Raw genomic sequence first — 12188 nt, 5'->3', positions numbered from 1 at the left:
AAAACATCAGAATGTTTGTTGGTGTCAGAAGGGCTGATCCGAGTATTAAAAAAACTGTTCAGAAACTACTGGGATTTTCACACACAACCATCTCCACAGATTAAATGGGATGTTCTGAAAATAAGAAAATATCCAGTGAGCTACAGTTTCTACAGTTCTCTTAAGAAAATACCTTGTTTAAGTGGCCAAACTGCTTTGAGCTGATAAGGAGGAAACAGTAACTCAAATAACCAACTGGGCTGTGCAGAAGAAAATCCCTGAACTCGCACGTTGAAGACGAGTGTCACTCCTGCCAGTTAAGAACATAAAATGAAGCTACAATTTGCAGACTGCCCTAAACTGGACATAGATGTTATATCAACAGTTCAGGCTGCTGGTGTAATAGTGTCGGGAATATTTTCTTGTACCACTTTTGGCCCCTTAGTACCAAGTGAGCATCATTTAAACCCCACAGGCTGCGGCTGAGCACGTTCGTCCCTTTATAACTGCAGTGTGACCATCTTCTGCTTCTAGCAGGATAACACATCATTTCAAAAATCTCCAATGATGCCAAACTGGTTTCTTTAACCTAACATTCAGTTTACTGTTCTCAAATAGCCTCCACAGTCACCAGATGTCAGTCCAATAGAGCACCTCTGGGAGGTAGTGGAACAGGAGATTTGCGTCATAGATGCGCAGCTGACAAATGTGCAGCAGCTGTGTGACGCTCTCAAGTCAATATGGACCAAAATGTCTGATGATTGTTTCCAGGACCTTGATGAATCTGTGCCACGAAGGATTAAGGCAGTTATGCAGGCAAAAGGGGGTCCAACCCATAATGAGAAAGGTGTACCTAATCAAGTGGCTGGTGAATATATAGTCAGTATTATAGGTTTTAAAAACTATCAGGCAATGCCAAAATACTAAGCTCTATATTTATTAATATCTGCTACGGCATGTATCATACAGTTTTGTGATTCCTGTGATGTTAAAAAAAACTGCCCTTTGAAAAGCATTTATTTTGAAAAGTCTGATAGAAATAAATGCTGCTGATACAAGAGGAGTGCTTTTCTGTAGTCACAGATACTTCAGTCTGTTTTTAGGCTTACCAAAAACTGTAAAACTCCACACGCATGAGAACCTGTTGTGGTTTTAAAGATGGGATGAAAATAGCAAAAGCAGATCTAAAAAGATTTAAGTGTCGAGTAAAATTAAAACAGAAAGCAGAACTGACACACATGAGCTGTGAGAAAGGAGAAGGAGAAAAAACAAGCACTTGTTTGTCTGGGCAGACTATGCAAACTAAAAGCCTAATTTTGTTTGATGAGAACTTGTTGTGGAACACTGTTTGTGCTGTTTCATGGAGACACTGGGAAAACACAGGGAAACATCATCATCATTAGGCTATTATTAATGAAATCCTCTTCTGTAATGAGAAGTCAAATGAGTCAGTGTTGGTGGTGCTCTCAGGCATCCAAACAGGTCTGAGCCAGTTATAAAACACTAACAGGAAGTGAAACATAAGTATGTCAGTACAAGTTTTGACAGAGCCAGCACACGTCATCACATCAGTCATCTCTTAGCCCCTGGCCACAGTTCCTCCTGTGTGTAATTCAAATGCTTATTAACTGCTTTTAAGGGTCCTGCCCATGTTTATGGTTGATTTCAGGTTTCTGTAAAAACCAGCCTCAGGATGCCTTTTTTTTATCTTTTCTATCACAGACTCTGTTGCCTTATTTATAGCCTTATTTTCTTGATTGATTTGTATGTTATTTTATCATTTTTAAACCCTTTTTATCCTGTATTTTCTTACAAAATGTAAAGCTAGTTACATCTTTTACTTTGCTTTATACATAGCAAATTAACACAGTGCTCTATTATGAATAGTATTATTCTTACTGCTAATATTATCATCATTGTATCAATCCAGCTGAAATGTCAGCACTTCCCAAAAAGATACTGTTTACCAAATAAGACAGTCCATCAGCAGCACAGTATATTGATATATTTTGGTTGATTCAACTGAATAAATTTAATTTTATAAATATTCATCCTTGTTCAGCAAGGGATGACTCCTACTAGCGTTGTTAATCCCAGCATCTTTTCCCCGTTACTCCATCAGGAAGCTCTACTATTAGAGAGACTGTAATGATATTTCAAAAACATTATCTTTTAATAAATAATTAAAAAAAACCATGACAATTATGTCATTTATTATTATAAAATTTAGTCTTGACATTAATGTAACTTTGAAATGAATGATGCTACTGATCTGTAGTGCCATCTTCAGCTCTACACTTTATTTCCTGGACCACATGCAGACCTCTGTGACATCAGTGGCCTGAGCTAGTAAAGCCAGCATGATAGCCTTTATATGAAATTGTCCACCCCTCTGAATGCCCGCTTATTTCAAATGTGGGTGTTACATTTACAAGAAGAGCAGCCTGAGATGTCTGAAGAAAGACTTTAACCATGTGTTTCAGCGAGTCTACAGGCACTGCTTGCAGCTAAGCAACACAAACAGCATTTACTGTTTGTGTTGTAATCTCTCCATGACCAGGAACAGAAGTGCATTTTATTTTTAAAAAAGGAATAAGCAGCTACTGCAGTTTGGCACTTTGTAAAGATATCCAACTGGACCCTCTGACAGGCACAACACGATCAGTTGTATATTATACAGCTAATGTTTGCATACTCACTCTCTAACCTCATTTGATGACCACTAAACATGCAAAAAATCATCATGTTTAAAATAAACAGCTGCAGATTAATAAAAACAGAGTAAACACAAATTTGCTCTTAAGTATTGAGGGCAAAAAAAAAAAATCCCATAAATTAATACATTTAAATAAATTAATGCAGAGATAATGCAAACATGATTCAAGTTTTTCCCTTAGCAATACTACTTTCTGTTATTGCTTTTCATTTAGCTGAAGTTATTGTGCAAACATCAAAAATTTTGGATGTTTAAAAAAATATCACCAGTTTAATTTATATTTCTTGCTTTGTTTGGACAGCAAGAAATGTGTTATTTAATAGTTTTGATGTCTTAAAAATAGATGAATAAATGTGTCCAGATTCTCAGTTGGTTACAATAAATTTTAATCTGCCACCCTTCCACTGTAAACATTAAAAACCTACTGATTATAATGAAAACTGGATCCATGTGACAGTATCTGAAACAGTTGCATAGTGTCACTAAATAAATACAGATTTGATTTAGTGACACTGTGATGTGTTACGGCTCAGTCACGTAGTGTGAAAATGGAAAGCAGCCTTTTTGTAAATAGGAAAAATTAGTGATTGCATTGAATGTTTTCTGCTGTCAGCAACTGAGTGCAATCAGTTTCAACAACAAAACCGGTGACCTGGAGGTTGAGTGTGTACGCTCATTTTATATAGTCATAAAAAGTTTGGTCATGCTGCAGACTCCAGTCAGGACTCCAGTCCAGTTTTCCCTAATGTGACTGTAGCATTAGTGAGTTAAGCTCAGTTTACCAGAACAAGGTATTTTGGCTCTGTTTTACAGGAGGACCATGATGTTTTAATACCAAATAGACACAATGAAGTGGCTACTTTTCCACAGTAATTTGGTACCAGTGTTTTTCAAAGGACTGATTTGTCAAAGCTCGGTGGCAAACCGATTTATTTGACACTTGTGACCAGTAGAGGGCAATGTAGTATTAATCTAACCTGACTTAATTCGATTTCATCAGTTCAGTGTGATATTTAACAGTTATGTGACCCTGAGGGGGGAAATATGTTTCTGTAGAGTTGGTATTGGAAATATAAGACCCCATAAACCTCATCTAGTGTTTCACTTTGGGCTACAGGTTGGTATTGTCAATTAATATGAGCCTTGCTTTTGAGCTTGTCTATATTTTGGCAAATTGGCATGTAAAACAAGACGGATTAGATATTAGGAGTTCTTTCTTGAGACTTCCTCATGAATATATCGAACAAAAATGTCTTGTAATTTCTAAGCAGGTTTTTGGAGGCTTGTTTGCATTCACTCTAGATATAAAGGTAATCCTGGAAGTTTAAATTCACTCAATCTAAAAAATACAACTATGTGTCTCTTTTTAATTATGCTGAAGGCTGAATTGTGATTCTTTTTTGGCACTTTGGTATCTTCCCTTTAACTTTCAGATGTTAAACTCCCCCCTGTAGCTGCGTTTGAACAGTCAAAAACAATTATTACTTTTATTTTTTTATTGTCTTATTCTTTTAGCTGTCTGTGCGAGCTCCTCAAAGTGCTAAAGACTAACTTGACCTTAATAAAGGAAGACACTACCCCCTGTTATCTGGTGGAGCTGATCATTGGTGCAGGAGTGGACTCTGACCTACACAGCAGCCACACGAGTCCCACCAGCATGTGCTTATGCAAGACCAGTCAGTAATCTTTTTGTAAGATGACAGCAAGTCCTATTCAGCGCCTCCGAGGATTAAAACAACTTGTAAGTACATTTTTGTATCTAAAAGGAAGTGCATTTACTCGAGAGCTCAGTACTGAGTGCGTGCAAACACTGTAATTTCTGTTTTTCTTTTAACCTCATTATCTCAACTGACCACACCACTTAAAGTACAGTATAAGACTGTGTTTGTCAGCAACCTCAGTGTCAGCTTCTTCAAATTCTGTTTATCACAAGACTGCCTTCTGACTTATTTCATCATGAGATCAGTTTGAAAGCCACACGCATGCACAAAGACAGAGTGAAAATGTGAAGAGGAAGAGATGGGCAGGCACATATGGTTTGTTGAATTCCTCGACAATGTCTGAAAGTAATGTGAAAATTGTACCAGCCACTGCAGGTGTGAACCCTTCTTAATGCTGAAAAGGTTGTTATTTATTTTGGGTAATGACTAACTACCACTACACTGTATCGCAGGTATCAGTGGGATAAAAGTATTTCTGTTTTATGCTGATTTACATTTGTAACATGAGTCTACATTTATTATGTTATGAGAAGAAATAAAGAAACAAAATATAGCATCAGAAACATAAAATACGATCCATTTCAGCAAATTAACTACAAAGTAACGATGAGTTGCTTCAGCTTTACTGGCTACAACAATAAAAGACATCTCAGGCATGAAAGTCTATACAGGTGAGGAAAGCATGACTGACAGTGTGGTAGACAGCGGGACCACAGGTACTGCTTGTCACATTACTTAGCTTCTAGTTTACTTATATTGCCAGCAGTTGCTGTACAAAGGAACAGGTTTCTGTTTGAGATCTCTGTCTGTTGGTACCATTATCATGAACTCAATATCTCGAAGAACTTGAATGAATTTCTTCACATGACATTTATCTTAACTTAAGAATGAGCTTATCAGATGTTAGTGGTCAATGATCAAGGTCGCTGTGACCTCACAAAACATGTTTTTGGCCATAGCTCTTAGACTGTGATGGCATTTTATATGTAAAAGGTCAAAGGTCAAGTTTAGACCTCAACTTCCCTTGCTGGCAGAGGCATAAAACCAGAAGGGAGTAGTTATAATTTTTTTTGAAAAGAATTTCTTTTGTTTCAAAAGAATGCCGACTATTATTATTATTATTATTATTATTATTATTATTATTATTATTATTATTATTATTATTATTATTAAAGTACCGGTAGTACAAACAACAAACAAACAAGAAAACACCCACAAATATTTCAGAAAATTTAGTGTTTTTTCTCTTTGTTTTTTAAAATGTCAAATATTGTATAACAAGACAGAACAACAAATGTGAATGGATTTTTTTCCTCATACTTAACTAACTCAAGCCCTTCATTGAACTACCAAATAAACACATTGGTACTCTCTTTCTGCTCAGACACGTGGCAGCACTTCTGCTATAATTTTGTTCGTGTTTAACAAAATAAAAATGCAGACATAAGTGGACACATTAGTTTTTGACTGCTAGTGAAAATTGTTTACAAATAACTCTCACTGAACTAGCACAGTCAATCCCTCAACATGTTTGTACTCTCTGCTCATATTGCCTTCATATTAAATAATTTTATTATTAACATTGCACTCAACAACAAACAAATCCTTCCTAACAAAAAAAAGTAACTTCAAGGGCCAAACTGCATTATATTTCTTCACATCAATATACAGGCCGCGAGTTTGAGACCCCTGGTATTTACTCTGAGTTTGGGAACACCCAGACACAACAGCATTACACAGCACTTTTCTTACATACTGATGCATCCTTATTAATTTATTTCCACAGACTTTTTCACACTGATCCACCTGCAGTATGGCTCTGCTCGTCCACTTTCTGGCCTGCGCCTTTGGCATTGGCTCCTGGGTGGCTGTGAACGGACTGTGGGTGGAGCTGCCGCTCATTGTCAACGCACTCCCTGAAGGCTGGGATCTACCCTCCTACCTCACAGTAATTATCCAGTTTGCTAACGTGGGACCTCTGCTGGTCACCCTGATGCACAAACTGTACCCAGGGTGTCTTAAAGAGTATATTGTCATTTACTCCATCCTCTCCATCGGTGTCCTGTCCTGCATCCTGCTTGCCTTCTTCTGGGACAGGACCACGATTTTTATAGGGGCATCACGTAGCACAGCCTTCTTTATCATAACTTTCTTCCTTTCTCTGGTGGACTGCACTTCTTCAGTTACCTTCTTACCTTTTATGATGCAGCTTCCAGCAAAATATATTACCACTTATTATATTGGAGAGGGGCTAAGTGGTTTCATTCCTGGTGTAGTTGCTCTAGCTCAGGGTGTGGGTATGGCCAAATGCGTCAACTCTTCTGAGACTGCAGGAAACCACACAGGATCATTACATACGGAGTATCTTCCCCCAAACTTCTCCACCGAGGTGTTTTTCTTCATCCTAGCAGCCATGATGTGCATAAGCCTGGCTGCTTTTGTTGCACTGAACAGACTCCCTCGGACATACGAGCTGTCCACTGAGAACCTTGTGCAGGATACAGTAGTGTCTGTCAGATCCTATCTGTATAACTCAGGGGCTGATCTTGATGGAGGAAGCGTAAAAAACAATGGCGAGGCGGTTGCCCAGGGCAGACATCTGGTGGAAAAACCTTCCGTGTACCAGCTGACCTTCATTTACTTTCTGGTGGTGTGGGTTAATTCTGCAACCAACGGCCTGCTTCCCTCTGTGCAAACATACTCCTGTATGCCATACGGGAACCTGGCCTATCACCTCTCTGCAGCTCTGGCATCAGTGGCCAACCCAGTGGCCTGTACTCTTGCAATGTTCATCCAAAACAGGTAATAATGTTTTATTATTGTAAGTCTGTATGAAACGAAAAGTGAAGTGTCCCGATGAACACCGAAGCAGTTTTGACTTCCTCTGTTCAGGGTAAAATCTGTACCAAATCAAAAACACGTGAATCAATTTGCTATGTTGGTAAATAGTTTACAGATGCATTTACTGAACATAACTCATAACTCATAAACGCTGGTCCCCTGGCCTGCAGGTTATGGGTCCACAGCTTGATCTGCAATAGACACTGGAAAGTATATAATGGACACTGAAGAATGGCCATCTAATTTAGGGTCCTGGGAAGAGCAAAGCCTATCCCAGTTGTCATAGGGGTAGAAGCAGGGTACACCCTGGACAGTTTGCCAGTCATTTGCAGGGTTGTCACAGAGAGACAGATGACCATTCATGCTCATTCACACCCAATTTACAATCAAAAGTTAGCCTAACATGCACGCACATGTTTTTGGATTATGGGAAGAAGTACCCACGCAGAGCTGGGGGGAACATGCAAACTCCACAAAGAAAGAAAGCTGGCTGGCAGACTCAAACCCAGGAGCGTCTCACTGTGAGGCAGCAGTGCTTACCACAGCACCTGCAAAAAGTAGGTCAGATTGTAAAATGAACCTACTGCTCCTCTAATCTATGACGTCAGTAAACACTTTCCTTATTGTAGTCTCAATCTTTAGTCACATCTAAGAGCATAAAGGTTGTTGTGACGATTACAGTTACAAAAGGCTGATTAAGCATGTTTACTGGGTATGATACTACAGCACCTTAGCATTGAAGACAAAGACACTTTTTTCATCTAATTTGGATTCCCCAAATCTTACATTTTCTACAGAGGAGTGTAGATTTTATCCCCATCATGATTTTTGTAAGCTCTTTGGAAAAGAAGTGTTTACCATACAGCAAGCAAACTCTACTTTAGTGTATTTACAGGTACCTGATTGTTATTAACAAGTTTTTTCCCCCACTGTCACTCAAATATTTGCTTGGGCACAAGGTCCATTGAATTATTCACTTGAAAGACAAGTTGCCTTTGGATTCAGAGAAATTAACTAACTGCTGCTGATAACAGACGTCTTTTGCGCCCAGGTCGCTGGTCTTTCTCGGCCTTCTGGCGGTGGTGGGGACAGGATTTGGCAGCTATAACATGGCCATGGCAGCTATGAGTCCCTGTCCCTTGCTTCATGGGTCTGCAGTGGGAGAGGCGATAATTGTGAGTGAAACGCAAGCATGTTCTTTGTACAAAAGTACAAAACCTCCTTCATAAACATCCTGAGCGTTGAACTCTGCTCACTCATAACTTATGATGAGGCAACATCATTACTCAGTGTGAAATCAGAGTCTATTTTTTAGTCACAAACACTGTTAAAATAATGATTAACATCCAAATGAGCTGCTGAGTCTGTGTTCTTGTTTTACTCTCACCAGGTGCTCTCATGGCTCTTCTTTACTGGGACATTGTCTTATGTCAAAGTCATGGTGGGTGTCATCCTGAGAGACCGGAGCCACAACGCTTTGGTCTGGTGTGGAGCTGCGACACAGATGGGTTCACTAGTGGGCTCCGTCATTATGTTCCCGCTGGTTAACATTTACCAGTTCTTCAAGTCAGGAGACTTCTGCAACACCGAGTGCCCTCTATGACTGATGACGAGCTGCAGACTTTGTTAGATTAATTTAATCTTTTTTTGCAAGAGATGTAGATGAAAGGCGCTCTCATGACTATAAACAAAAAGTGAAGCCAGAACTGTTTCTGGCATGTCACTCCCTCACTAACAAACATGCTGCATCTTGTTTTTAATCAAGGCACAAATTAACACACAAGTGGTTATGCAGTCCTGTGAAAAACAAAATACACTCTATGATTCAGTTGTTTGTATGACCACCTTTAGCTGCAATAACTTGAAGTTATTGTTTTCTATATGACTTTATTGCTCTCTCACACCGCTGTGGCCCACTCTCCTTTACTGCCTTGCTTTAGTTCATTGAGGTTTGCAGGCATTCATTTATGCACAGCTCATAAATACACAGTATTTCAATCAGGTTGAAGTCTGGACTTTGACTGGGTCATTGCAACACCATGATTCTTTCATTCTTTCTTCTACTCTTGTAGATTTGCTGCTGTGCTTGGGATCATTGTCCTGTTGCACGACCCATTTTTGGACAAACTTTAACTGTCGGCCAGGTGGCTTTGCATTTGGCTCTAGAATATTTTGGTGTACAGAGGAATTCCTGGTTGACTCAGTGAGTGCAAGGTTCCTAAGTCCTGTGGCCTCAAAACAAACCCATATAATCACCCCTCCACCACCGTGCTGACAGCTGGAATGAGGTGTTTGTGCTTATGTGGTAAATGTGATTTCCGTCAAATGTGGCGCTGTGCACTGTGGCTAACCATCTTCACTATGATCTTGTCTGACCAAAAGACATTGTTTCAGAAGTCTTGTGATTTATTGCAACTTGGCAACCTTAAGCTGTGCTGCCATGTTCATTTTAGAGACAAGAGACTTTCTTCTGGCAGCCTTCCAAACTGGCCATACTTGTTCAGTCGTTTTCTAATTTTTTATCGTCATGAACGTTAACATTTAACATACTAACTGAGGCCTGTAAGGTCTGAGATGTAGCTCTTGAGGTTTTTGCAGTCGTTGGGCATTGCCGTCTGACCTTGGGGTAAATTTACTAGGACATCCCTTGCTGGGAAGATAGTGGCATTGTGCTAACACACACCTGAATGCTCCAGACCAGCAAACTGCCCAAACGTTAGCTTTTATAGAGGTGGTCACACTTGCTGCATTTGATTAGCAGCACCTGGCTGCTTCACATCATCTTAATTCCTGGGGTAGCAGTAAAGGTGTGCTTAGCCCTTCAGGGAGTCCTGCGAAAACTTATTTTTCCCCTCACATGACTCTAATCCTTCAAAACATCACAACATGTCATTTTTACATTTTTTCTTTGAGCTGGTAAAACCGATGTGCTTGTCAATGAGCTTCAGAGGTGAATTCAGCTTCTACCTTTTTCCAGACATACGACTGGTTTAAATTTTGCATTTTTTTTTGTTGCTCAAATGATATTTACTTTGCAATGTTGTGTTTATTAAAACACGTTTGGACTTACACTTGTTACAATATTTGGCCACTAGATGGCACAAGCATTCTTTTAAGACATGTCGGTTCACAATCTGCAGACACCGAGTGACCACAAATCCTTCGACGTGAAATACAGTTTACTGGGTGCTCGAAACAATAAAAGGGGTTAAACAGATTGAAAGCTCATATTTATGCAGCTATTATGCGGGATGTTTTGCTTTTTAAATCACCCATGTATAAAATGAAAATCTCATAAAAACAGGTGGTTGATGCATTTTATTATCTGTGGAGATGATGGACACACTGACAGGACATGGACGTCTATTTATAGAACCACACTACTAGTGACAGCTTGAAATAATCAGCAGGCTGTTCTGGCCAGGACCAATGCAGTTCTGGTCATTGTAAACAATGGAAGTCTTGCAGAAAATATGAAACAGTTGTGGTTATTTTGGGCACTAATATTTACATATTTTCATTTTATACTACTTTAGACTTGCACTAAACGACATGAGAGAAAAATACCGTACTTTTTATTCTATTACATTTACTTACAAGTTACCATAGACATGTGAAAGTATAAACACGTGACTAGCATTCAAAATATGACGAATGACTGAACCATGATTTCCACCCACCTGTTGAAAAACACTTTATCGTGAGTAAGGTCAGCTCAAAGTCAAATGGCTTCCCCTCATAGCTTTTCAGATGGTTTTATTTAGATAACAGAACAAAATGTTTAAAGCTGAATACATATTTGTGTTGCAGAATCACTTCCTTCCTTCCTCTCTAGTTAATTATCTTACTTTCCCTCATATTTATGTTCTTCCCCAGCAGCAGGGCCTGACCTCTACAGCAGGGTAGGATCTAATGTATCTAAACATTTAATAAGATAAGATCACTTGGATCCACTTTCTAAAACAGAAAAACACTGCTTACACACTGTTGCATCAGTATTATGATACATAATAATATATGAGTCACTGAGGCTATTTTTAATTTAGGTATTAAGTAGGATTTTCAATTGAAGTGATCCACTGGTGGTGGGTGTTTTTGCAATGATATGTTGGTGCTATCTCCACTACTGAAATAATTTGCACCCCTAAAAATGAACAAGTATCAGTTAATTGGTTCAGGGTGTTAGTCGGGATTGTTGTGCATGGCTTGACTAACTTGTCTAACTAACCCTGGATCCATATCTTAGTCCAGGAATTTTTTCAGGGATTTTAAAAAATCATTGTGATATAGGGCAAAATTTGTCATTTTGCACCATCTCACAAATATACCAAACTAAAATGAGAGGAATTCGGCAATGTCTTTAAAAATATCACTAATCCACTAATCCAGGCCCAGATATCCTTCTGGATCCAAGGACTCAATTTACGCATGTTATGGGGAGAATTTGAGGGAGGTGGTTAGTCCAACACTGTTATTTTTAATTAAAGGAAAAAATATTACCATCACAAAGGATATTTTCAATAGAGGTCTAGCAAATTTTATTGTCCCCTTGCTATTATACATATGATGAATGTGTGAGTCGTGCAAAGCTGCCTTTCATGTACAGCGATGCCCTTTCATTGATAAACATCAACTAGTGTTTAGAGGCAAGATTAGCAGCCATGAGAAAGCAGACATAGAATGATCCCATCATTCCTATCCTAAAGATGCTGGTGCAAATCCTCTGAGGAGTATGGACGGATGCTGGTCATCGATGGGAACCGCAGAGTGGTTTCCCATCAGCAGCTGTTCCTCCTCTCTGCCCCCCATGCCCTTCAGAAGGAAAGCGAGAGGTTCCCTGGCCTGGGTCTGGGGGGAAAAGCCAGGGCGGTGGAGGAGGGCTCTAATTACTGATGCTCAGCAGGGGCCGATGGCTGTTGCTCCTGCCGCTG

General features: G+C 39.3%; 1 protein-coding gene across 1 annotated transcript; it reads left to right on the top strand.

Annotated features, from left to right (window-relative positions):
* The first annotated feature begins 4337 nt into the window (after positions 1–4337).
* Positions 4338–10518, top strand: slc52a3-1 (solute carrier family 52 member 3-1). The gene is made up of 4 exons (XM_082518684.1): positions 4338–4436; positions 6203–7218; positions 8309–8432; positions 8648–10518. The coding sequence occupies exons 2-4, from the start codon at positions 6230–6232 to the stop codon at positions 8858–8860; spliced, it is 1326 nt and encodes a 441-aa protein (XP_082374810.1). The 5' UTR covers positions 4338–4436; positions 6203–6229; the 3' UTR covers positions 8861–10518.
* Positions 10519–12188: the final 1670 nt, after the last annotated feature.

This window comes from Aulonocara stuartgranti (assembly GCF_965226115.1).
Source record: "Aulonocara stuartgranti genome assembly, chromosome: 20".
Classification (NCBI taxonomy): Eukaryota; Metazoa; Chordata; class Actinopteri; order Cichliformes; family Cichlidae; genus Aulonocara; species Aulonocara stuartgranti.
This window is presented reverse-complemented; position numbering and strand designations above follow the sequence as displayed.

Coding starts and splice junctions, on each gene's coding strand:
- slc52a3-1 (XM_082518684.1), top strand. CDS start 6,230: ATGGCTCTGCTCGTCCACTTTCTGGCCTGCGCCTTTGGCATTGGCTCC. Junction 7,219..8,308: donor GCAATGTTCATCCAAAACAG/GTAATAATGTTT, acceptor TTTTGCGCCCAG/GTCGCTGGTCTTTCTCGGCC. Junction 8,433..8,647: donor CAGTGGGAGAGGCGATAATT/GTGAGTGAAACG, acceptor TACTCTCACCAG/GTGCTCTCATGGCTCTTCTT.